General features: G+C 42.6%; 3 protein-coding genes across 3 annotated transcripts in view; 2 read left to right on the plus strand and 1 right to left on the minus strand.

Annotated features, from left to right (window-relative positions):
• LOC138946978 (uncharacterized) overlaps window positions 1-23,191 on the plus strand; it is a 271,906-nt gene that overhangs the window by 95,224 nt on the left and 153,491 nt on the right. The gene's annotated exons all lie outside the window — the stretch shown is intronic.
• On the plus strand, window positions 862-13,480 carry LOC138946725 (angiopoietin-related protein 1-like). The gene is made up of 3 exons (XM_070318128.1): window positions 862-916; window positions 3,578-3,746; window positions 12,976-13,480. Exons 1-3 carry the CDS (start codon window positions 862-864, stop codon window positions 13,448-13,450), a joined length of 699 nt encoding a protein of 232 aa, XP_070174229.1. The 3' UTR covers window positions 13,451-13,480.
• Window positions 19,009-21,323, minus strand: LOC138946981 (uncharacterized). The gene is made up of 3 exons (XM_070318405.1): window positions 21,003-21,323; window positions 20,282-20,413; window positions 19,009-20,045 (listed from the first exon to the last, which is right to left on the minus strand). The coding sequence occupies exons 1-3, from the start codon at window positions 21,012-21,014 to the stop codon at window positions 19,854-19,856; spliced, it is 336 nt and encodes a 111-aa protein (XP_070174506.1). The 5' UTR covers window positions 21,015-21,323; the 3' UTR covers window positions 19,009-19,853.

Genomic DNA, 23,191 nt, shown 5'->3' on the forward strand with positions numbered 1-23,191 from the left:
TGTTGGCCATGGTTTTTAGCCAACGGCCGCAGTGTATCGATTGACCTCAGGCCTGGGAATGAGTATAAAAGTGGTTTGCGAGTACTGACGGGAACATTTTGCGTTTTAAGTATTGTTAAAGGCACACGGAGGCTCTTTTCTTACACAATTAGAAAAGGACATCGTCGTATTTATGACGAAAGGTGTACCATTCCCAGGCCTGGACCTGCATGCCCTTGGACTGTCTTGATAAATTTACCTCCTGATCCAAACATTTGTTAGTGGTGTCCGCTCTGTTGAAAGTGTGCAGGCGTATTGAAATGGGGACAAAATCACGGCTCTATTCCAGTTATCACTGAATTACTTTCCGCTTTGGATAAAAAAAAAATAGAATTAAGAACTAAATAAAAACAAGACGAAACAAGAGCGGACAAAACACGATTAAAAACAAAATCGGTTTCTTTGCTCCAGAGAAAAAGATTGTTTTTAATCGAAGAAAATAAAATTAAAAAGCGAAAGAAACACGAAGAGAAGAAAACTCACACAAGTCTTCCATTTTCATTTTGTCTCCAACAATGTCTCCGCTCTGAGCCTTTTTGGGTTAACATTTTAGGGGACAACAAGTAGTAATGGCGCCATCTACGCTGGCACTTTTCCTGCTGATTTTAGCTCAAATTGGTTTCAATGCAATCTCTGCTTTCGCGACCAGCTCAGGAGAGTTGTTTGTAAAGCAGACAAAATGCCTAAATCGGGTCGTGGCACAATCCAACTGTGACGCTTCACTGAAAGCAAGTCGGAATCAATGTGCCCTCCTGTGTGAAAAAGGGCAAGAATGCGAAGGATTCCTGGAAGATTTTAGCCAAGAGATGTGTGGACTGTGCGATGCTTCAGTTTGGGACAACTGCACCAACACTGAACCTGCTGGGTCTCTCCAGTCGTATGAAAAGGTTCGTCAAATTAAGGCTGTACGTAGTTGTGTGCACTGATATGTGATATCGATAGGTTTTGGTATTGACCTTCGACGGTGGTCGTGGGTCCGTGTGAACCCAGAAGGTTGTTTAATTGCAAATATCTCTTAAACTAGTTAGAATTTTTTAATGAGCTTTTAAGAATGCCTCAGGCATCAAAAAAGCTCTTATGTCCTAACATTTCAGCGAGAAGTAATTAAACAAAAAAGGGTAATATTTAGACTACAAACATCGTGGGGCCGTGCGGACCCATGTTTCTCAAAGAAGGAAACAAGAAGCATGGGTCCGCACGGCCCCACGATGACTTCCGTGTGTAGTACCGCCGGACGGGCGATGGGGACATTAGGTTATGACTTATGTGAGAGAGTCTAGCGACACTTCCGTTAATAAAAGCCTGGCCGAAGGCAACAGCTAATGCGGAGTGGAGTTCAATCTCGAATGACTACGACACTAGTTAGACCATCATATCAACTCAATCAATCAATCAATCAATATGAGGCTTATATCGCGCGTATTCCGTGGGTACAGTTCTAAGCGCAGGGATTTATTTTTTATTTTTTTATTTTTTTATGCAATTTATATTGCGCACAAATTCAAGGCGCAGGGATTTATCTATGCCGTGTGAGATGGAATTTTTTTACACAATACATCACGCATTCACATCGGCCAGCAGATCGCAGCCATTTCGGCGCATATCCTACTTTTCACGGCCTATTATTTCAATGGTGGACATTTTTATCTATGCCTATACAATTTTGCCAGGAAAGACCCTTTTGTCAATCGTGGGATCTTTAACGTGCACACCCCAATGTAGTGTACACGAAGGGACCTCGGTTTTTCGTCTCATCCGAAAGACTAGCACTTGAACCCACCACCTAGGTTAGAGGGCCCCAAAGGGTTTAAAATCGTGATCGTGATTGGCGATTTTTGACCTTTCTGTGACCGTGATTGCCGAAATTTCCATTTCTGTGATCGTGATGGGACTTTGCCCGTGATCCGTGATGACAAAAAAATCAAGTCTCGTGATCGTGATCGTCATTTGTTTTTGTGATCGTGATGGGCATTATTGCAAAGCATTTTATTTTCAACGTACAATTTTCACAGCTGTATCACTCTATGATCCTCTATTCGTCAAGGTGTTCGTGATCGTGAAAACAAAAATCAAGGTAACTGTAATCGTGAAAGCTAAAATTTCCCTTCCCGTGATCGTGATGATACCCTCCCTTTGGGGCCCTCAGGTTAGGAAAGGGGGAGAAAATTGCTGACGCCCTGATCCAGGGTCGAACTCGCAACCTCTCGCTTCCGAGCGCAAGTGCGTTACCACTCGGCCACCCAGTCCACAACGTGGACATGACAGGATCCGATACAAATTTATTTCGAATTCAAAGATCAATCAATCAATCAATCAATCAATATGAGGCTTATATCGCGCGTATTCCGTGGGTACAGTTCTAAGCGCAGGGATTTATTTTTATTTTTTTATGCAATTTATGCAATTTATATCGCGCACATATTCAAGGCGCAGGGATTTATTTATGCCGTGTGACATGGAATTTATTTACACAATACATCACGCATTCACATCGGCCAGCAGATCGCAGCCATTTCGGCGCATATCCTACTTTTCACGGCCTATTATTCCAAGTCACACGGGTAATTTGGTGGACATTTTTATCTATGCCTATACAATTTTGCCAGGAAAGACCCTTTTGTCAATCGTGGGATCTTTAACGTGCACACCCCAATGTAGTGTACACGAAGGGACCTCGGTTTTTCGTCTCATCCGAAAGACTAGCACTTGAACCCACCACCTAGGTTAGGAAAGGGGGGAGAAAATTGCTAACGCCCTGACCCAGGGTCGAACTCGCAACCTCTCGCTTCCGAGCGCAAGTGCGTTACCACTCGGCCACCCAGTCCTTTCCATCGAAGATTTAGTTCGCGTTCCCGTGTGTCGAAATGCGACACGATTGTGTAACTGAAGTCAAAACAAACCATAAATGGGTTTCATAATGGGATTATATTCGTTGGCGTGATCCGGAAATTCAGTCGTATCTTAAAGTTGTTTGTTGATTGTTGTTTGTTGTTTGTTGTTGTTGTTTGTTGTTTGTTGTTTGTTGTTGTTGTTTGTTGTTTGTTGTTGTTGTTGTTGTTGTTGTTGTTGTTGTTGGAGGGGATGGGGAAGACGTTTGTTTTCTTCAATAGTTTATTTCTTTTAAAATCAGACGGAACTGAGGCGGTTTTATTATGCTTGTATCTCTTGCACCAACAGTGTTGATGTTGACATTGTGACTCTGGATTGAAGGGTCGTTCCCAGGGCAGAGGTGCACGTGAAAGTTACCAGGGTTGGATTGGTTGAAATTAGGATTTGTTTTAATTTCAACGAATCAAACCCCGCGCTTTACGGCTCTCTCCCGTTTGGGTGGCGCCCACTTTTGGTTCGTGCATCTCAGCCCAGATCTGCGAATGTGACTGCGTGTGTGTGTGTGTGTGTGCCGTGTGTGTGTGTGTGCCGTGTGTGTGTGTTCGTGCGTACGTGCCTGTGTGTGTGTGTCTGTGTGGGATGGATGGATGGATGGATTGTTTGATTAATAAATGGATAAGATAGATTAATTGATGAGGGGATTTGACAGACTGCCAGGACTGGGCGGAGGCCGGGTACCCAGACGGCGTGTACTGGGTACGGTACTCACCTGACAAAGACGCCATCCAGATGCAGTGCGGCATGACGTGGAAACGAACCTACCTGGCTGTGCGGACAATGCGTTCCTTCCATTTCTACCGGAACTGGAGCGACTACTCGTGAGTTTTATATATATATATATATATATATATATATATATATATATATATATATATATATATATATATATACACTATTGACCACGATATAAAGCCAAGATTTTTCTTTCTTACTGGGTTATTTTCCAGAACTATGTACTATTGTGTTCGGGCTTTCGGCCCCAGTCCACTTCTGTACTGTCTCACCCTTGTCCCGTCGCGGGCATTTGTGTAAGTATCATCCTGACCTCAGGTCAAAATAAGTTTGGCTCATTCTATCCCTGACAGGATGCCTTGGTTTTCCTTGTCTGGCGAGGAAATCGATTTTTTACATATTTAGATCTTTTCGTAAAGTGTTATGGATGTAAGCAGATTCGCGATCGTCGATAATGATTTTTCATGGTGTTGAGTAATTTTTAAATTACAAAGGAATTGATATGTAAGACAGTTTCAAGCGAGCTATTTTTCGCGGCTGTATTTACTGTGCAAACAAATCTAAATATGGCATAAATGTCACGTGATAATCAACCGTTTGGTTTCGGCGCTCGCTGGAGCAGACGATGTTTTTGACAGTGATGCAACCATATACTACGGTCTCCTTCCGGCAACAGTCCCAAAATTTCGACTTGTTTTGACCTTAGAACGATGTCTTTATCATAACTGTGAAGAACAGAACGGAGATCACTGTCGAAGTCGGCCAATCTGCAATCATTTTCGTCTCGCGAACACTGCTCGCCAACAACATATGGGAGATAACTCTGTATTCTTGTTTTGATAGATTCGCGTAGGACTTGAGCGTCCGGTCAGAGAGACAACTGGCGATTGCCGTGGAGCGATGATTATCAGAATGATAACGTATATGAAATGGCAACTAAAATTTATTCTTTTTACTTGTTTCATTAATACTCCAGTGGCATATTGGTACAAACATGCAACAAAAAACATAGTATATATATATATATATATATCTTTTTATAATTTTTTTTTATAATTGTTAGTGTTCAAATCCAAGTGACAGTTTGGTTTCCCTGTTACGAAGTTGACGTACTTTAAAACCCTTGTCATTTACTCAACGCAGACAAAACAAATGTGCAAGTATTTCTAATTCTCTATCTGCAGGCCATGGATATATATATGGAACCAGTTCTTATCAAAGAAATCAATTTGTATGGTAAAAATGTCTCGGTTAGGTAAAGAATTGTCAACTTCGTGCCATGGTTTCCACTGTCACACCGCTCTGGAGAATAACCCTATTATCTGGGGACTGGGTGGCCGGGTGGACTGGGTGGCCGAGTGGTCTGGGTGGCCGAGTGGACTGGGTGGCCGGGTGGACTGGGTGGCCGGGTGGACTGGGTGGCCGGGTGGACTGGGTGGCCGGGTGGACTGGGTGGCCGGGTGGACTGGGTGGCCGAGTGGTCTGGGTGGCCGGGTGGTCTGGGTGGCCGGGTGGTCTGGGTGGCCGGGTGGTCTGGGTGGCCGGGTGGTCAGGGTGGCCGAGTGGACTGGGTGGCCGAGTGGACGGGGTGGCCGAGTGGACTGGGTGGCCGAGTGGTCTGGGTGGCCGAGTGGACTGGGTGGCCGAGTGGACTGGGTGGCCGAGTGGTCTGGGTGGCCGAGTGGACTGGGTGGCCGAGTGGACTGGGTGGCCGAGTGGACTGGGTGGCCGAGTGGACTGGGTGGCCGAGTGGACTGGGTGGCTGAGTGGTCTGGATGGCCGAGTGGACTGGGTGGCCGAGTGGACTGGGTGGCCGAGTGGACTGGGTGGCCGAGTGGACTGGGTGGCCGAGTGGACTGGGTGGCCGAGTGGTCTGGGTGGCCGAGTGGACTGGGTGGCCGAGTGGTCAGGGTGGCCGAGTGGTCAGGGTGGCCGAGTGGTCAGGGTGACCGAGTGGACTGGGTGGCCGAGTGGTCTGGGTGGCCGAGTGGACTGGGTGGCCGAGTGGTCTGGGTGGCCGAGTGGACTGGGTGGCCGAGTGGACTGGGTGGCCGAGTGGACTGGGTGGCCGAGTGGTCTGGGTGGCCGAGTGGACTGGGTGGCCGAGTGGACTGGGTGGCCGAGTGGACTGGGTGGCCGAGTGGACTGGGTGGCCGAGTGGTCTGGGTGGCCGAGTGGACTGGGTGGCCGAGTGGACTGGGTGGCGCGATATAAGCCTCATATTGATTGATTGATTGATTGATTATCTATCTATTTGTCTGTCAGACTCTGTGAGCTCTCTGCCCGTGTATGTTCATGCATTTGCTCATTTTCTTGTGCGTGTGCGTGTGCGTGTGTGTGTGTGTTGATTGATTTCTGATGCTTTTATTGTGTCGTTGCTGTTCGCAGTTTGCCTAATAGTTACACGTTTTTATGGGAAGATTTTTTTTACAGGAAATTAGAAATGTTGTTAAAATGTTATCAAACGTAAAAATAATTATTACAGTTACCATGGTTGGTTGTAATTTGTCGTTTGTTTGGAGGTTTTTTTTTTCTTTTTTCAAACGTCCCTCCATCCGATATAGCTATGCAAGGCCGAGTTACCTGTATCATAGGCAGAGAGAGAAAGAGAGAGAGAGGGATATACATATATATATTCTTGGAAGAAAGTCTCTGCTGACTTTCAATTGTTTCTTTCACAATTTCTGATGTTTTATATATATATAAAAAAAAAAGCGATCCAATTGAATAAAGCAGAAAACTTCTTCTTTACCAAGTCCTGTGTTGAACAGCAGTGAAAAGTTGACCGCTTTTCCTGTTTAACCTTTTCAAAATTAGATCTAATTTGTTCGCGTATCCATTTCTGGATCTGCAGGCTGGTACAGAGTTACCTCCCTTTAGGCTTTTTCAAATTTCCCTTGTTTTAACCTAATTTCTTGGTTAAAACTTGTCTAAATTTCTAAATTCTTTCTTAATAAATATATATTCTACACTTTGGCCTTAAATCAAAGTGTTTCCCTTCACAGATATCCTCTTGGGGTTGTCAGATGAGGGTAGTCTCCCATGCCAACAGAAGCTACCATTCAGAGAATGGTTTGCTTCTTAGTTGGATACCATGGGTTGACAACTCTCGCCATCAGTACCACCTGACCACTGATGAGACACAATAGTGTCGAAACACGTGTCTGGTCTAGGTACAAATACAATGGTCCTCCTCAGGACTAGATTACCTTGCGATACGTCCCCCACAAAGGGACTTTGCTCTGTAAATCTCGGTCCCCCTTGAGGAGGGTCTGATGCTCCCAATAGGCTGTCTGTGAAGGGATACTTATTTTTCTCTCTTTCTCTGCTAAGAGATTTTAACAAATCTCGGAAGAAAGTCTCTGCTGACTTTCAATTGTTTCTTTCACTATTTCTGATGTTTTATATATATGAGCCAATGTCAAAAGGTGCTGTGGGTACGCTAGGTATTTTATAAGTTCTGTAACTATTTACTGAATGTACACTCAGATGGAACTTTTGGTTTTTCTGAGAGATTAATGAATAAAGATGATCGCAGAGAAAAACCAAAGACTAACTATAAACAGTTAAAATTCTGCTCCTCATTCATTACGCAAATTAGTGCTTTTTAGGGACGTATTTTGACAAGGTGTTTGAGTACTCTCGATAGTTTTAGAAAAAATGCTAATAATCTTTTTTTCTGGGCAGTTGGATTTAAACCAAATGATTGCATGAACCCCAATACATAGTTCTGTGTGTTTTTCTTCCCATTTGTCCGTTTTTTAAAGAAATTATTAAAGTTTGAAAATTGCGTGTCTAGCGTGACTCTTTGCGTCACAAAAACTCAAACTTTAAAAAAGCTTCCAAAAAATGTTGTTGTTCAACTAGATACACAAAAGAACCAGTTTTGAACAAAAACTGTCGGTGAAAAGGAAAAACAATGAAAATAACCACTATATTTTGAAGTTTGGTACCATTTCTGGCTAATTTAAGCTTTGTCGTCACAATGTCACACTAGACACTTTTTTAGCAAATTTCCTTTTTTTTCCACAAAATTTTTAATTTCTTTCTTTTTTTTGGCTAGCAGTCAGAAGCAAATCAAATGACTGCTTCATAATCACAGTTTTTGAAAAGAAGAAATAAAAAGGAATTGTCATTATTGTGTGACAGAACAATTTGTCGTCACAGGTCACACTAGACACACGACGTCATTTGTCCATCCAAACAAAATTTATGTAATTAAAACCACTGTTTTAGAAGATTGATTACGTGCTTTAATTATCGACAAATGCTTGTTCTTCATCACTCTCTTGAGATGACCAGGAAGAAATAATAATGGGCCAGAATTCCCAATCATCTAGGCCGTTTTCTGAACTTCGCGCACGGCGCGCTAGTGTTAAAACCGCGGCCCAAAAAACACAGTCCGGTGCCCAGCGATGCTCGGAATACAAGAAAAGGATGAAAAAAAACCGACCAGGAGTATGCTGCCTACCTGGATAGACAGAACGTATTGAGCAAGGCTTGGAGGGAACACCGGACCGACGAGCGGAGAGCATAATGGATCGCGAGAAAGCAAGACATCGTAAACAGTTGAGCAGGTAATTTACAAATCTGTAGAATCTTCTGTCAAGTCTCCATCTAATCCAGAGTCGAATTAAAAATTGAGTATGCGAATTTGATTACCTTTCAGTGTACAGACTGTAACGAGGACACTCACACACACACACACACACACGCACGCACGCACGCACGCACGAACGCACGCACGCACGCACGCACGCACGCACGCACGCACGCACCCATGCACACACGCATGCAAGCACTCACACACACAAGCAAGCACGCACACACACGCACGCACCGATACACGCATGCATTCAAGCGCGCAAAATGTGTCAGATTTTGGTAGGTTTAGGAATGTGTTTATGTAAAATTCTTTTTAAAGAAATAAACCGGGAAAAAAACTACCCAATGTTTTGCGCTAAAACCCGTCTCCGGGTTAATAATTTTCAGTTTAAACCGTTTGCTGCAGACCTGCCGTTTCACGCCGAGATTATCATTGCATGGACAATTAAAGAACTACAAATATGAGGATACCGATACTCAACATTACAACTCATAATGTGCGGTGTGTGTGTGTGTGTGTGTGTGTGTGTGTGTGTGTGTGTGTGTGTGTGTGTGTGTGTGTGTGTGTGTGTGTGTGTGTGTGTGTGTGTGTGTGTGTGTCCCAGGGCTCGTGCGAAGAAAGAAAAAAAGAAAAACAGCTCTCCGCTAACTGCAGCAAAAAGGAAAAAAACGGCTATTAAAAACATAATTCGTAAAGCGGAGACACCTGCAGACAGGCAGAAGAAGAAAACCAAAGAAAATGCTAAGATTCGGCAGTGCAAAAGAAGATCTTCCATGACAGATAAACAGAAGAGGGAATTGAACAAAATAAGAATGGACAGATACCACAGAAAACAAGAAAAAGACAATCTGACGAATCTCGCAAGACCAGTGAGCTTTTTGAAGTCAGTAAAAATGGCATTTAATGCCATTTCCAGGAAGCGGGACAAAGAGTCTCTTCAGAAACAAAATTTCATTAAAACGTTACTCAAGCGACAAGCAGTACATCAAGACAGTTGCAGAACTCTCAAGCAACTGTACGTGCGTAAACGTCCGACAGACACAAAAGTGGAGAAATTCTACGACAGGGAATCAATCGATGTGCCTGGAAAGCGTACAGTGTCAAAAGTGTCAATGATCCAGAAGAAAGTTCTGACCAAGAAAGTGGAGGACTTGCTTGAAAAGTTCAAATCTGAAAATCCGTTGTACAAAATATCTCTGACCCCTTTTGCACGGAGGCGCCCAAAACACATCCTGCTGTCTACCAGTCGGACTTTTCTGCAGTGCCTCTGTGAGACATGCACCAACCCAATGTTGAAAGTTGACAAGCTAAACCAGCACTTGTCTGCGATAACTTATTTAATCCGCTTTTATGGAATAACCAATATTTTGTTTATGATGGAAATGTACTGTATTTTGAAGATTGGACAAGAAAGGGTCTTGTTAGCGTATATGATGTTTTACATAGAAAAGAGTTTGTTTCCTATCAGTTCATTTGTGATGTTTTATGAAAATCCCCACAGAGAATTTTGAAATATAACATGGTTCGTGCTGTTGTTGTAAATGTTATTAATAAGATGATGCACGGAAAGGAAGAAATTGATTTGATGGATATCCCCTCTTATCGTGGTAAGAAAGTACACAACGCACAACAGTTTAGAAAAGAATTAGTAAGCATGAAACTTGTTGAACCGTGTGCAATTGGATTTTGGAGGAGGAAATTTAATTATAAAATTGACAAGAAAGATTGGCTGATGAGTTTTGAATCGGTTAAAGAGACAAGGCTACGAGTATTACAATGGAAATTACTTCACAATATTTACCCCACAAATGTTATGTTATGTAAAATGAAAGTTGTGGAAGACAATATTTGTTCACACTGTAGTAATAGCATTGACTATATAGAACACTTTTTTTTCTTTGGCCCAGTGGTGCTTGAGTTTTGGAAACAAATTGAATTTTATATTTGGGTACAGTTGGATAAACAGATAAAGTTAACTGTGCATGAAATCAAGTTTGGAGTTAAAAATCGAAAAATGCATGCAGCTCTGTTGAAAGAATTAAACTGTATAATTTTGGTTGCTAAAATGTGCACAAGTATTTATAAGAAAACCAAGGCTTCAATGCCTCTTTTTGTTATCTTCGAAAGGCAACTGCAGATCAGAAATATTTATTTTTGATTAAAAAGTTCCAAGACAAATATTTAGTAACTTTTTGTAATAAAAACAATTGTAAATGTTACCTCCACCATCATTACCCCCCTGACCCCCCCCCCCCCTTTTTCTCTCTCTCTCTTTCCCTCTATCTCTCTCTCTCTCTCTCTCCTCTCTCTCTCTCTCTGTCTCTCTAAAGATGTCTTTATAATGAATTGTCAGAATGTATTCCAAATGAGTGTGGTCAATTATGTATCTATACATCCGTAGATGCCTTTCATTTGTTTCATGAATTTTAATACTATAGACTTTTTGAGTGGTAAATGTTGAAGGATGAAAGAAAATATATTGTGAGTGGACGGATGCATGTTATTCATTAAAAGCCCCACAATGATGTGCTTGGCAACAAATAAAAAAAAAGAAATAAAAAAAAAGACTCCAACATTACAAACCTTAAAGGCACAGTAAGCCTCCCGTAAACCACCACAGATACTGTCAGGCTTTTACACACAGTACAAACACCCTTCCATGTGAACGCTCACTAAACGGGAACATCCCAGGTGCCCTACGTAAAGAGCGAGCAATTTTTACAGAATTAATTTTGCGGATTGTCTCAGAGACAATCGGACCGTGGTGCGTTTTGGCGCTAGACCTAACATTTAAAATCTAAATAATAAATTGACAGCTTGTTACACAAACATTCTTAAATCATAAAAGAATTCTTTTTTCATCAAGACAAGATCAGTACAATTCGAAGTTTTTAAAGTTTGAAAAAAAAAGCCCGGAAGCAGGGTCACACAAGGTCGTGGTTCTCGCAGCAGACGACGGTTTATGCCTATCGCCGATTCCTCTAAACAGTCAAAAGCCATCGCTAGAGTTCTTGTGAACCACAGCCGTTTGTTTCGTGCATAGTCAGATAAGCTCACATCGAGTCGCATTCAAATTACTAACTGACGACTACATTGTGAAAAAGGGAAACTGGATCACACGGTTCACGATGGCTCAAACCACGCAAAAATAAATTCTTTGAAAATTGCTCGCTCTTTACGGAGGGCACCTAGGATGGTCTCAAGCGGTGAGTGTTTAAATGAAAGGGTGTTTGTACTGTGTGTAAAAGCCCGACAGTATCTGTGATGGTTTACGGGAGGCTTACTGTGTCTTTAACATTTGACCAGAGTCAACTAGTCTTTCGTCATGCCAGGGCGTTTTCTTGTCCTGGGAATATATTTCATGACCCCACTGTGACCTTGAAATGTGACGCAGGTCTTCCATATTTGTATCATCTATGGGGGACATCAAACCCTGGAAATGTGGAAGTTTCAAAGATGTAGCCCTCAAAACATTCAAAACAATGATACTTTTTACTTTTTGTTCACCTTAGACGGCCTGCTATGACCTTGATATTTGACAAGGGAGAACCAAACTCGCATCATATTTGGATATCATTAAAACATAGAAGTATGGGAAGTTTAAACGCTTTCGCTACAAAGCATTTTGAGAAAATTCCAAATTATTCCCTTTTTGACCCGAAGACAACCCCACCGTGACCTTGACATTTGACAAAGGTCACCCATATTTATATCATGTGTGTAGGCTATCAAACTCTGGAAATTTGTGAAGTTTCAAAGATGTAGCCCCAAAAACATAAAAAAACAATGATACATTTTTTTTCTCCTCATTAAGACAGACCTGCTATGACCTTGCTATTTCACAAGAGTAAACCAAATTGAGCATCAGGATTGGATATTATCTCAACAAAGAAGTGTGTGACGTTTAAAAGCTGTTGCTTTAAAACTTTTCGAGAAAATACCAATTTATCACTTTCTGACCCAATACGACCCCGCCGTGACCTTGAAATGTGACGAAGGTCAACTACTCTCTCACCATGTCTGGAGGTCATACAATCATACAAGTATGTGAAGTTTCAAAGCTTTGACTTCAACAATATCTGAGAAAACCTCAAATTAAAGAACTTTTGTATGGAGCACATACCGTTTGTGACTGTGATAGCAATAAATGAATTCATGTTGCTAACATACACATTTTATGCGCTTTTACCTTGATTATATTTAATCTACACCCCAATACTCATATGCGAGCTCAGTAGAAATGAAAGTTCTAGAAAAAAATGGAAAAAATCAGGTTTATGTCCTTACATGCCACAAGAGACACTCGTCAAGCCTCAACTTAACGGCCAAATAACACAGCCGTTGTGAAAGATTTTCCCTTTTCTCCTTTAGAAACTATATACTGAATGTGTTAAGCAACTCAAAACACCAGTCATTTTACTTTGGGTGTACTTTGATTTTCGAAGCTGTCAGACAGCACCTTTTGACATTGGCTCATATATATATATATATATATAGAGAGAGAGAGAGAGAGAGAGAGAGAGAGAGACAAACAGAGAGAGACAGAGAGGGGGGGGGGCAGAGACAGAGCAATGTATTCAATGAAAGACAAAGTCAGAGCTTGAAGGGCTATATATCATAATAGATATAAATGGACTTTTGTTATTGACAGTAGTCTGACAACTTCATTTTTTAACCCTTTTTTTTAGTAAACGTCTTTTCCCCCCTAGGAACGGCTTCGGTGATGTCAGCAGTGACCACTGGCTAGGTCTCAAGTACTGGTCCGAGCTGACCAACGCTCGATGCTACTCGCTGTTCATTGAATACGTCTTCCTGGACGCCTCCGACTACAACCATCAGTTTTACACCCACTTCGTCGTGTCCGACCAAACCCTCGGCTTCACTTTCACCTTCAACATCACTTCTTACTTCGAGAAGCCACTGGGAGACTGTCTGACCAATCTCAGAGGCAAGCCTTTCAGCACCTATGACGTAGACAACGATGATGACGTCACGGGAAACTGCGCAGAACGTCATCAGTCTGGTTGGTGGATGGCCGACTGTACCGGTTGCAACCCAACTGGGAATTTGTTGCAGCCCCCGGACGGTATCAGAACGGGACAGTTGAGTGAAGTGTTTTGGGAGGGGGTCGTAGGTAACCGTACTCCCCAGAAAGTCTTCATGTGGCTTCAGAGATGTTGGTGAGGACGCGTCTGGATACAACACGCACGCGCGCGCTCACGCACGCACGCACGCATATTCGCACGCACATACACACAACCACACACACCCACTCACACAAACGTACATACACACACACATACACACATACGCACGCACACACACAGACACACACACACACAAACACACACAACCACATACACACACACACACACACACACACACACACACACACACACAAGCGTCGATCGTTTACTCGTGTCTTTATTACTGACAGTTTCCAATCAAAAACCAACTGTGCTTCATCAGATGGGTCTGTACGTACGAGGCGAAAACTTTGCTGTGTTTAAAACAAAATGGTTATGCCTAGGGTGTTTTTGTGTAGAATTAATTGAGAGAGAGAGAGAGAGAGAGAGAGAGAGAGAGAGAGAGAGGCAGAGAGAGAGGCAGAGAGAGAGAAAGATCACTTCATCATGATAGTAAAACGAGTATTTAACAATCTTTTTTTTTTAAACAGAAAAGTACGAGAACTTGGACGACCATCAACACACAAATAAACAAACAACCCTGAAATTAAAAAAAAAAACGAAAAAAATCTACAGGTAAATGATGATAATGATAAAGATGAAAACAGACAGGTCACACCGACAGAGAGTACGCCGAGAGAAGGTGTACGCTCCGTTCAGTGCCTAACGCCTTCTCCGCGGTTCGTTACCAAAAACATTTTTACATACGCAGGTATCTTGCTATATTAAATACAAGTTTTGGTTTGCTAAATTGCATCTACATCGATCAACAGTCACATAAAACAGTATGCATAGATACTCGATCGTCAATGTAGCTACGTTAAAAACTATAAGTATGTATGCCTTTATAAGGGAAAGTAGAGTTACGTTTTGTGGTCGAAAGTACTGCAATATGGATTACATCTCGACAATATGCTTTTCCCATGCAATGCATCCACGTTACAAACTAAAAGTATGTATGCCTTATAAGAGTTACGTTTTGTGGTCGGAAATACTGCATTATGGAATACAGTCATCTCGACAATTTGCTTTTCCCTGCAATGCATCTATGTTACAAACTATAAACATGTATGCCTCAAGGAGAAAGTAGAGTTACGTTTTGTGGTCGAAAGTACTGCAATATGGATTACATCTCGACAATTTGCTTTTCCCTGCAATTGTACACTACACTAGCCAAAACAATTTTAGATTTATAACATCCCTTTGAATTTCCCTCAATGTTGTGGGTTTAGTTGCACTATGGCGTAAAGTGGCACAATGAGGCCTTTTAAAAGAGTATCCTCACAGTTTGGATTACGGTACATATTTCTATTACTAGAATGAATACCCGCTTCGCCGGGTAGCCGGCTTCGCCGGGAAGAAGTACTTAGAGCCGTACGCCGGCTTCGCCGGGTCCGAACAAAGGACCCGCCAAGCTTAGGTCCCTCCCAGATTCGTGGAATGGGAACAACACGAAAATAATTCAGTGGCCATAATGCCATTCCTGACCATATCGAGTCCCATCCTTGTCGACGAATGTAACCGTGTTAATCACCTTTGGAGGCGAACTCCACTCAAACAGGATTGAGCAATTTAGAGCTTATCTCTAAGCCCTTTTGAACTGTTATGGCTTCTCAAAGGAAGGCCAATACATACAATTACACAAAAGCCGCCAGACCACATCACAAACAGAACTGAACAATCCCCAGGTGTTGCCCACATAGAGAGAGACACACACACACACACACACACACACACAAACACAGAGAAGCCGTATATATAGAGAGATAGATGACAGTGTATTTTTCGCGTGGCTATAAATTGATTCGACCTTTGCACTTTTACAGCGAGGATAATTTACGGGTCCAATTTACGTTCTGGACACTGCTGACCTTCTAAAAATAGTAACAGAACGCCGGGAATATCCGAAGATGCCCCACTCATACTATAGTGCACCATACGAAGGAAGGGAGGTAAACGCTGAAAACCTGGAGAAGATAAGGAAGAGTTACTTATAATGGTGAAATGAACACAAAAACCAAAATCGGTTCAGCGCTGCGCGCTGAGAGCACGTGTTGAAATATCTCATCGATGATATTGTGTCCGGGGTGTAGCTGAATACGGTGTCCAAATTTGAAAAAGATCCACCGAGAACTTTGGCGTTGTGATGTGGTGTAGCGGCTTTGGTGTGTCGGTATGGGGGCCCGGGTAGCTGAGGTGGAACCAAAATCGGTTCAGCGCTGCGCGCTGAGAGCACGTGTTGAAATATCGACCAGGTTGTGTCCTGTCCCGGGTCTACCTGAATATGCCCACCAAATTTGAAGCAGATCCATCGAGAACTTTGGCCGTGCATCGCGAACTCACACACAGACACACACACAGACACACAGACACAAGTCGTATATATATATATAGATCCCTTCAAGCTGTCGTCTATTTATGACTATCCGGGGCTACGAGTTTGAAAGATAGGGCTGAAAATCATGTACAGAATTCTGTATAGCAAACGCTACCCGAAACCCCATCTATACGGCGTGTATGACCTCGAGAGCTTCAGTCAACGCTTGAATTTTGCAGTGGTAACATCCGGTTTGAGCAGAACTGAAAATAAACGACTTGGCAGAGATTCGAACTCAAGGCCTCGGGGCCTCGAAATGTCGGGGCCGATGTCTTAACCGCTAGGTCATTCCACCAGTGTTGTCAAAAATAGAAAAAATAATGATTTTATATCATTCTACGCTTGAATTACCATTCATGCGTTGCAAAAACGTAAAAATTGCCATTCAAATTTGCCTTTATTTGCAAACATGTTTCACGGAACCGCAGTGCATGTTTACACCGTCATGCCATGCAAATAACTGCCGCGATATCTCTATTTACAACATGCACGAAAAATGACAAGAATAATAATTTAAAGGTACTGAACTTGTCAAATCCAGGTGCATGGAGCCCCTGGGGCTTTTAGTCATACCTCAGGCAGCTATCCGTTAGAAGAACTACCAAGTTTCATTGACTTGCACCCAAAGACTCAAGAACTGCGATTTTTTTACGAATTAATTTCGTACTCGGACCCGGTGTGACGTTTTCATCTTTCGCCGTGTTGATATTTCGCTTCTCGGCCTCGTTGATCTAGTATAAACTCTACACTGAACAAAAAAACACCCTTCGATAGTACTGATGAGCGACCTTGCCTTACATTCATGGGGCCAAATTTGTCCAACCAATTTGTTTTATTTAACCGACTTAGAAATTTGATTCATCCTAAAATGTTTCCTTCTTACTCAAGGGACGTAACCACTCAGTACACGTTTTCGAAGAATTCGATTTTGGGGTTGAAATCTATTAAATTTTACCACCAATTTTCTTCACATGCATGTAACATTCTGCTAAAACATAATCTATGTTTTATGTCCAATACCAAATATCTGTACATGGGAGATAACCACCTACTTTACATGTACTATAACCAGAAGAGTGGTTCCCCCTCTTCCCTAACTAAGATGGCTGAATAAACACACATGTATTTTACCTCTGTCTCCTGAGTCCACAATCCGAGCGAATCCTTCATAACACACACACCATCAAACATTACATGGTGTCAGAGCTAAGTACAGAGACTTTTCTTACCTAATCGACCCATATTTGTGTATAAAACAATGTCTGCAACGCAGAACCATCCTCAGATTGACTGGGCAAAGAAAGACCTGCATGCTGAATGGAAGAAATTCAGGCAGCATGCGGACCTGATGTTTGCTGGCCCCCTAAAAAAGGCAACTGACTCTGAGAAGTGTGCCTACCTCCTCATCTGGGCAGGAGAAAAGGGCAGAGACATCTTTAACTCATGGGGAATGTCAGAGGAGCACAGCCAGAGCATGACACACCTGTGTGCTCAGTTCGAAAAGTACACTGCCCCAAAGAAAAACAATCTGTTCACCAGATACATGTTCCAAGAGAGGAAGCAGCAGCAAGGAGAACCTCTAGAGTCATATATAACTGACCTACGAAACCTAGTCAAAGACTGCGGGTACGATAAACCCGAAGAAATGGTCAGAGACAGAATCGTCTGTGGTATCCAGTCGCAAGAAGTCAGAGAGAAACTGCTGACAGCCCTTACAGAAAAAAAGGCCCTGTGGCGAGCCTCGCAGCGAGGTCGCAGCGAGCCTCGCTGCGAGGTCGCTGCGAGGCCGTAATTTACCATGCAAATTAAGTTTGCTGCGACTAAGTCGCAGCTAGCTGCGATGTAGTTATATATCCTTATATGGAGATCCCACCCGCGAGCTTGATGTGATGAGGTCGCGGCTAGCTGCGATGTTCCCTGCGAGCTTGCCGCGACCTAGCAACAGCTAGCCGCGATGTCCTGAACCCCTTACTGTGAGCTTGCCGCGACCAGGTCACAGCTAGCCGCGACCAGGTCACAGCTAGCTGCGACCAGGTCACAGCTAGCTGCGACCAGGTCACAGCTAGCCGCGACCAGGTCACAGCTAGCCGCGATGTTCCTGGGATCATGCTGCGGCTTGCCGTGATCTAGTCGCAGCTAGCTGTGATCTAGTCGCAGCTAGCTGTGATGTAGTCGCAGCTAGCCGCGATTACCTCGCAGCTAGCCGCGATTACCCGGACCTATATGTGGTAGTCACAGCTATATATCCGCGACCATGTCACAGCTATAGCTAGCAACGACCAGGGTGAGCCGGGATATCCCTGGCCTGTCCTCCAAATTCTTACCACGTACAAGCTTTCCTTGAGCCAGCTGCAGCTACCTGTGCAGTTGTCACGGTTTACTGCGATGTCCATGAAATCATCAAGCAACGACCTTCAAATTTCACAGCAAGTGAGCTGCAACCTAGTGATGAGTGATAACTTACTGCAGTTATGCAGGAGGAAATGCTTTACCAAACCCTGAACATTGTTTAGATGGTTTAAAGTCCCAGTTAAAATATACCTAAACCCTCCCAGAAAAATGCTGCAACCAGCTTGTGGGTGCATGCAAATCCTTTCGCACTGACAGGCCATTGTGCTACATACATTCTAAATTGACTAGAGACAGAAGCAGTTCAACACATGCAGACGCATATTCTCAAATGTAAAACAAACAATTGGTTTAAATTCAAATTATTTAATAAAAGCTCATTTGGCATAAATTCAGATTAAATAGAGCAAGCTGTATCCTGCGATCAGGACGAACAAGTTCATCAGAGTTCACAATTTGTTGCCGAAATACAAGATCGCCAGCACTAGCAATCGCTCATGCTGGTTTTTTTACCAATGTCACATGGGTTTAGCTAAAGGTCTCGTGAGTAATTTTTTGTTTAAACATAAACAGCTGCTTAACCTTTTTTCCAAAGTTAATTGCAATACACCCTAAAAGTAAAAGTGTAGAGCTAAATAAAAAAAAGTTTGGTACTGAATATCAGCGATATAGTTATTATGAAAAACTATATTTCGAAAATGAAATCAAGACAGTACATTACAGGCTAACCAGTACATAATATGTTGCATACCTACCAAGTAGTGTATGCACTCTCCAAGAAGTTCTCCCCAAGGTGGCTGAGTGCATCAGAAACAAAATCAACAGGAATTCTGCTCAAAAGTTGATCCCCAGGACCGTTTTCCTAAATCGTCCAGATCCCTTGAGAAAAAAAAAGGGGGGGGGGGGGGGGTAGAGGTTGATTATCAAAAATCTGACCTGCCAATGACTGAATCTCCCAAAAGACTAGACCGGTTTTTGATTGTCCGGACCGACAATACCTCCGACAAAAAAATCTCCGCCAAGCTCAAAACCAAAAATCTACGAAATGAACTTTAGACCCGTGTACGAACTGTCCATTTGGGAACAAGTTTCTCCTCATCATCAGTGTCTTCATCGCGGAAGTTCCTAAATGGGCTGATTTAGTTGTTGACTTTAGCCACTTTAGCAAGATGGCGTCGTCAATGCGATTGTTGGCAGAAACAGAACATGCTTTAGCTTCTGAGATTGATAAAGGGCTAAAGAACAAATGGGTTTGGGCGTGGAAAGACGAAATTATAACTACCGAAGTGAAGGGACAAAAACTGTCCATCCGTCTCGGAGATTCGGTTCAAAAGTTGAATGTTCGGGGAAGGCACAATGCACGTGGTGTAATAAAGTACTGGGCTACAAATAGAGAGGCAAGAGCGTGTTGAAAGACCATTTGACCACATATTTGTCCTTGTGTGCACACTTGTGTTTGTCAGTCTGTGAGTGTGATGTTATTTTCAGTGACTGTTGTTGTTTATTTGTGAGATTCATTCTAGAAATGCATGAACAATGCCCAAAGTTCTAATCAAAATATTCTGCTGCTAAGACTCATTTCTGAGCAATTTTTTGTTATGTAAATGCTAAAAACGCATCAGCTTCAGCCCCCTGACTCCCACAAGGGGCGTTGCCCCTGGACCCCAAACTTCCTTTACCCTCTTATGTCAAAATTTGGGAATCTCATCTCTGAATCAAGATCTCTGACAACCTGAAGAAATGCTGTTGTTCCTGTCTCCCCACTGAGGTGCTCCTTGAATTGCTTCTCCGTGCGATCAATGACACCACCAATCCGATCCACAGGAAAGGTAACTTCTGGGAAGAGCTTCTCAAACCAGGAGTGGACCTGAAAAAAAGTCAATATCAGTCTGTGTTCCAAAAGATAATATACCAGTGCATGAACTATGCTGCAGTATAGTAAAAGGGACAGCCAAAGAAATAAATACAAATTATCAATGTCTATTATTATTTTGTAATTAATTTTAGTGGATAAAGAAAAGACGCAAAGGATTGCTAGCCTGTTTATAAATACATAAGCATATCTATAAGACAAAAAAGAGTTGTGATCAACCGAGTACTTACCACTGAAGAGGGCTTGCCACTTTGCCTCTGTAACTGCAGCAAAACCTTGTTTGTCAGCCCCGGTGGATTTGGAGGTCTGCCACGGCCAGAGGCAAGAAAATAGTTAGCAAGTTGTTGGTGCATGTGTGTCATCTGGAGAAAAGAACAAAAAGTAAGTTATAACAATAACATCAAACACTACTTCTGCAGAAAGAAAAACACCATTCAAACTCAAAGAAGAAAAGTCAGTTATTTCATTTTCAATAAATGAAAAAGCAGCTACCAGTATTTTATAAAAAATATATCTGTAATATCTGTTTTCTCACACGAAATAAGTCGACATACATGTGCGAAACATTGCGAGTCCGCAAAACGTTCTCAGAGTCAGCTGGTGAATTCTACTTTTGGTTTCCACTCAGCTGGTGCAAGAAAAGAAGAAGTTACGTGACCAGAATAAAATCACTTTTTGAACAATATGCAATGTTTTCATTTCGTAGATGCACCAGAAATAGTTTTTTTTTTTATATCTTTAGATACATTGTCAATGATTATTTTCGTCATTAGATTCTATTGGGTTAGAGAAAAAAACGAAAGCGGTTCGTAACACAACCCTTCCGCTTGAAACACAGACAGGCCATCGAAGTCGAACCACTTCGTCAAATTCAGTACAAAATACCTTCTGTCATTTCGTACATCCGCCATTAAAAACATTCAATCAATACTTTAATATGTCTAAACTTACCGAACAGAACATCTTGAATCGATGTGCCGGACGAAAAGAATGCTTGGGTCGAATTTGTTGAGTCGGTAATCGCGGCTTGAGCCACCGGGCGCCATTTTCAAAACTGCAGGCAAAGCTATTCGAGCCTCGTTTTGGGCGTCTTGCTCGGAGGACACATGTCGGACTGACTTCATTTTTTGCTTGTTTAAAGAAAAATTCGAGCTGAATCGAATGGTGTATTTCATTTGGCAGTGTGATAAAGTTGTCGGTAGTTTGATTTTGAAAACTTCAACCGCAATTTTTGGTCACTTTGTTTTCCAGTTCTCAAAATATACGAAATTATAGAGCTAGCTCAGACGCGTGTTGCTTACAGGCTAGCCAAGGCGAGAAATGGCGAGTGGGGCGAGAGGTGCCGTTGCATAGGTACTCTCGCCGCGAGTGACGCTAGGAATTGGCGAGATTACGCTAGCAGCCTCCAACGTTGCTTGCGTGTGCTGGCGTAGCGAGAAAACATGGCGGCTATCGACTCGGTTTCATGTTTGAGGACAACAGTTTTTTCAATTGCGATGTCAACAAAGCGAATTGGGAGAAGCTGAACAGTGGTAAGTGATGTCATTAACTTTTTGTCCAAGTTAAAGCGCAGAACAGTGTTTCTTTGTAATCCCAGCGATTTTTTTCGAACATATACTGAGATGACTTTCGTCGTTGAGAATTTTTATTCCCAATAACACATAATAAAGAAGGATTTTTTGAATGTCAAACTGTGGCTACAGTTGGGGACAGAAACTTACCAAACTTTGGGGACATACTGAGTTGATTGCGGTGGGTGTTCTCTACATATTGAATGTTTGATCAAACGCCACCAAATGTCGCTGTAGTGTATGCGGGTATAAATTTCGAGTAGGGCAAGTAGACCTTTGTAGTCCTTACGGCAGGGCAATAACCCCTTGAAAAATACCTCGGAAAATGTTTTAATGGTTTTGGGTAGTTTAACTCCTGAAGTTTACAAATCCGCAGGATGACATCTTTAAATCCTTGGGCAAATTGAGACAAAATTAATTATAGGAAAATTAGCAAATGTTGATTTTTTTTGTTTAGACACAAAAGGCATTCCATAGAAAAAAGGGCTAGAATGGCGTCATAACTTCATGACGTCGGGAAAACGTAATGAGTAATATGACGACACGTACAGTATGGCCTGTAGTGTTGTCCGTGTCCGTACTTGAGCTCCTCTTCCAAGACAAAAAACAAAGGCATTTGACGTGTTTCATTCTGCTAAATGGAAACACTTTGCACATGAGTGTGTATGGAATTACATCCAGGCTGAGAAGATGTGAAACCTGTGTTATTCGTGGACTTGTGATTAGTGCGTATGGTGTTCCAAAGCACAGGTTTCACTGTCGAAGATAAAACTTGTAAATTGATCTTACAAAATGGCGGGCGATGATCAAAGAACATCGTGAGAGACTAGTTTTCTCCGATTTGATTGTTTACCAGACTATAGAGCTATTTTAGATGGAAGCGTATGCCATCTGGTGACAGCTGTTCATTAACCAGTGTGTTCGTAGGAGTGCTTGATTTCTCTGCAGAAGATCCATGCGTGAAAATCGGTGAAGTCTTTCAGCAAATGTCGCAGTTTGTAAGCGAGTGCTACAGGTGCAAAATCTCAAACAACATATCACGTGAGAGATATGAAACCTGGCTAGCTAGAACCTTCAAGCACCAGTCCACATAAATCAAAAACTACCGCCCACATCAGCCCATTGCTGAACGTCCATCTGAAAAGGGCTGTATTGCAATTCTACGGGGATCTTCCAAATCTTGATCCGGTTGACTCTGGGTGGTTGTAGGATGGGCAGAAAACCGCCTGGAGTAGAACCTACACCAACTGAAGTCATGCTAATTTTGAAGTGTGGCTGTGGAGAAATTTACCATGTGCAACAGCATGCTGTGGTTGCGCAGTCGGTCAATGTGCGTGTGCCATCTTATGTCGATGTCTACTCCTTGGAAATTGCACAAATCCGCACTGGTCATCCATCGTAGTCATCCGCACTGGGTATGTGCAACAGTCACCTTCACCGGTCACCAGCACTGGTCATCTGGATCGGCCATCCACACTGGTCATCATTTGCGGTCATCCGCACTGGTCATCCTTTTGTGATCATCCGCATCGGTCATCCGCACTATTCATCCTTCATGATCATCTGCAC

This window comes from Littorina saxatilis, linkage group LG14, assembly GCF_037325665.1.
Source record: "Littorina saxatilis isolate snail1 linkage group LG14, US_GU_Lsax_2.0, whole genome shotgun sequence".
Classification (NCBI taxonomy): Eukaryota; Metazoa; Mollusca; class Gastropoda; order Littorinimorpha; family Littorinidae; genus Littorina; species Littorina saxatilis.

What these genes read in the sequence shown, in the direction of transcription:
- LOC138946725 (XM_070318128.1), top strand. Translation starts at nt 862, where the DNA reads ATGCTTCAGTTTGGGACAACTGCACCAACACTGAACCTGCTGGGTCTC. An exon ending in CCTGCTGGGTCTCTCCAGTC is followed by an intron (nt 917 to 3,577) that starts GTATGAAAAGGT and finishes GGGATTTGACAG; the next exon opens with ACTGCCAGGACTGGGCGGAG. An exon ending in CGGAACTGGAGCGACTACTC is followed by an intron (nt 3,747 to 12,975) that starts GTGAGTTTTATA and finishes TTTCCCCCCTAG; the next exon opens with GAACGGCTTCGGTGATGTCA.
- LOC138946981 (XM_070318405.1), bottom strand. An exon ending in GTGGCAAGCCCTCTTCAGTG is followed by an intron (nt 20,046 to 20,281) that starts GTAAGTACTCGG and finishes ACTTTTTTTCAG; the next exon opens with GTCCACTCCTGGTTTGAGAA.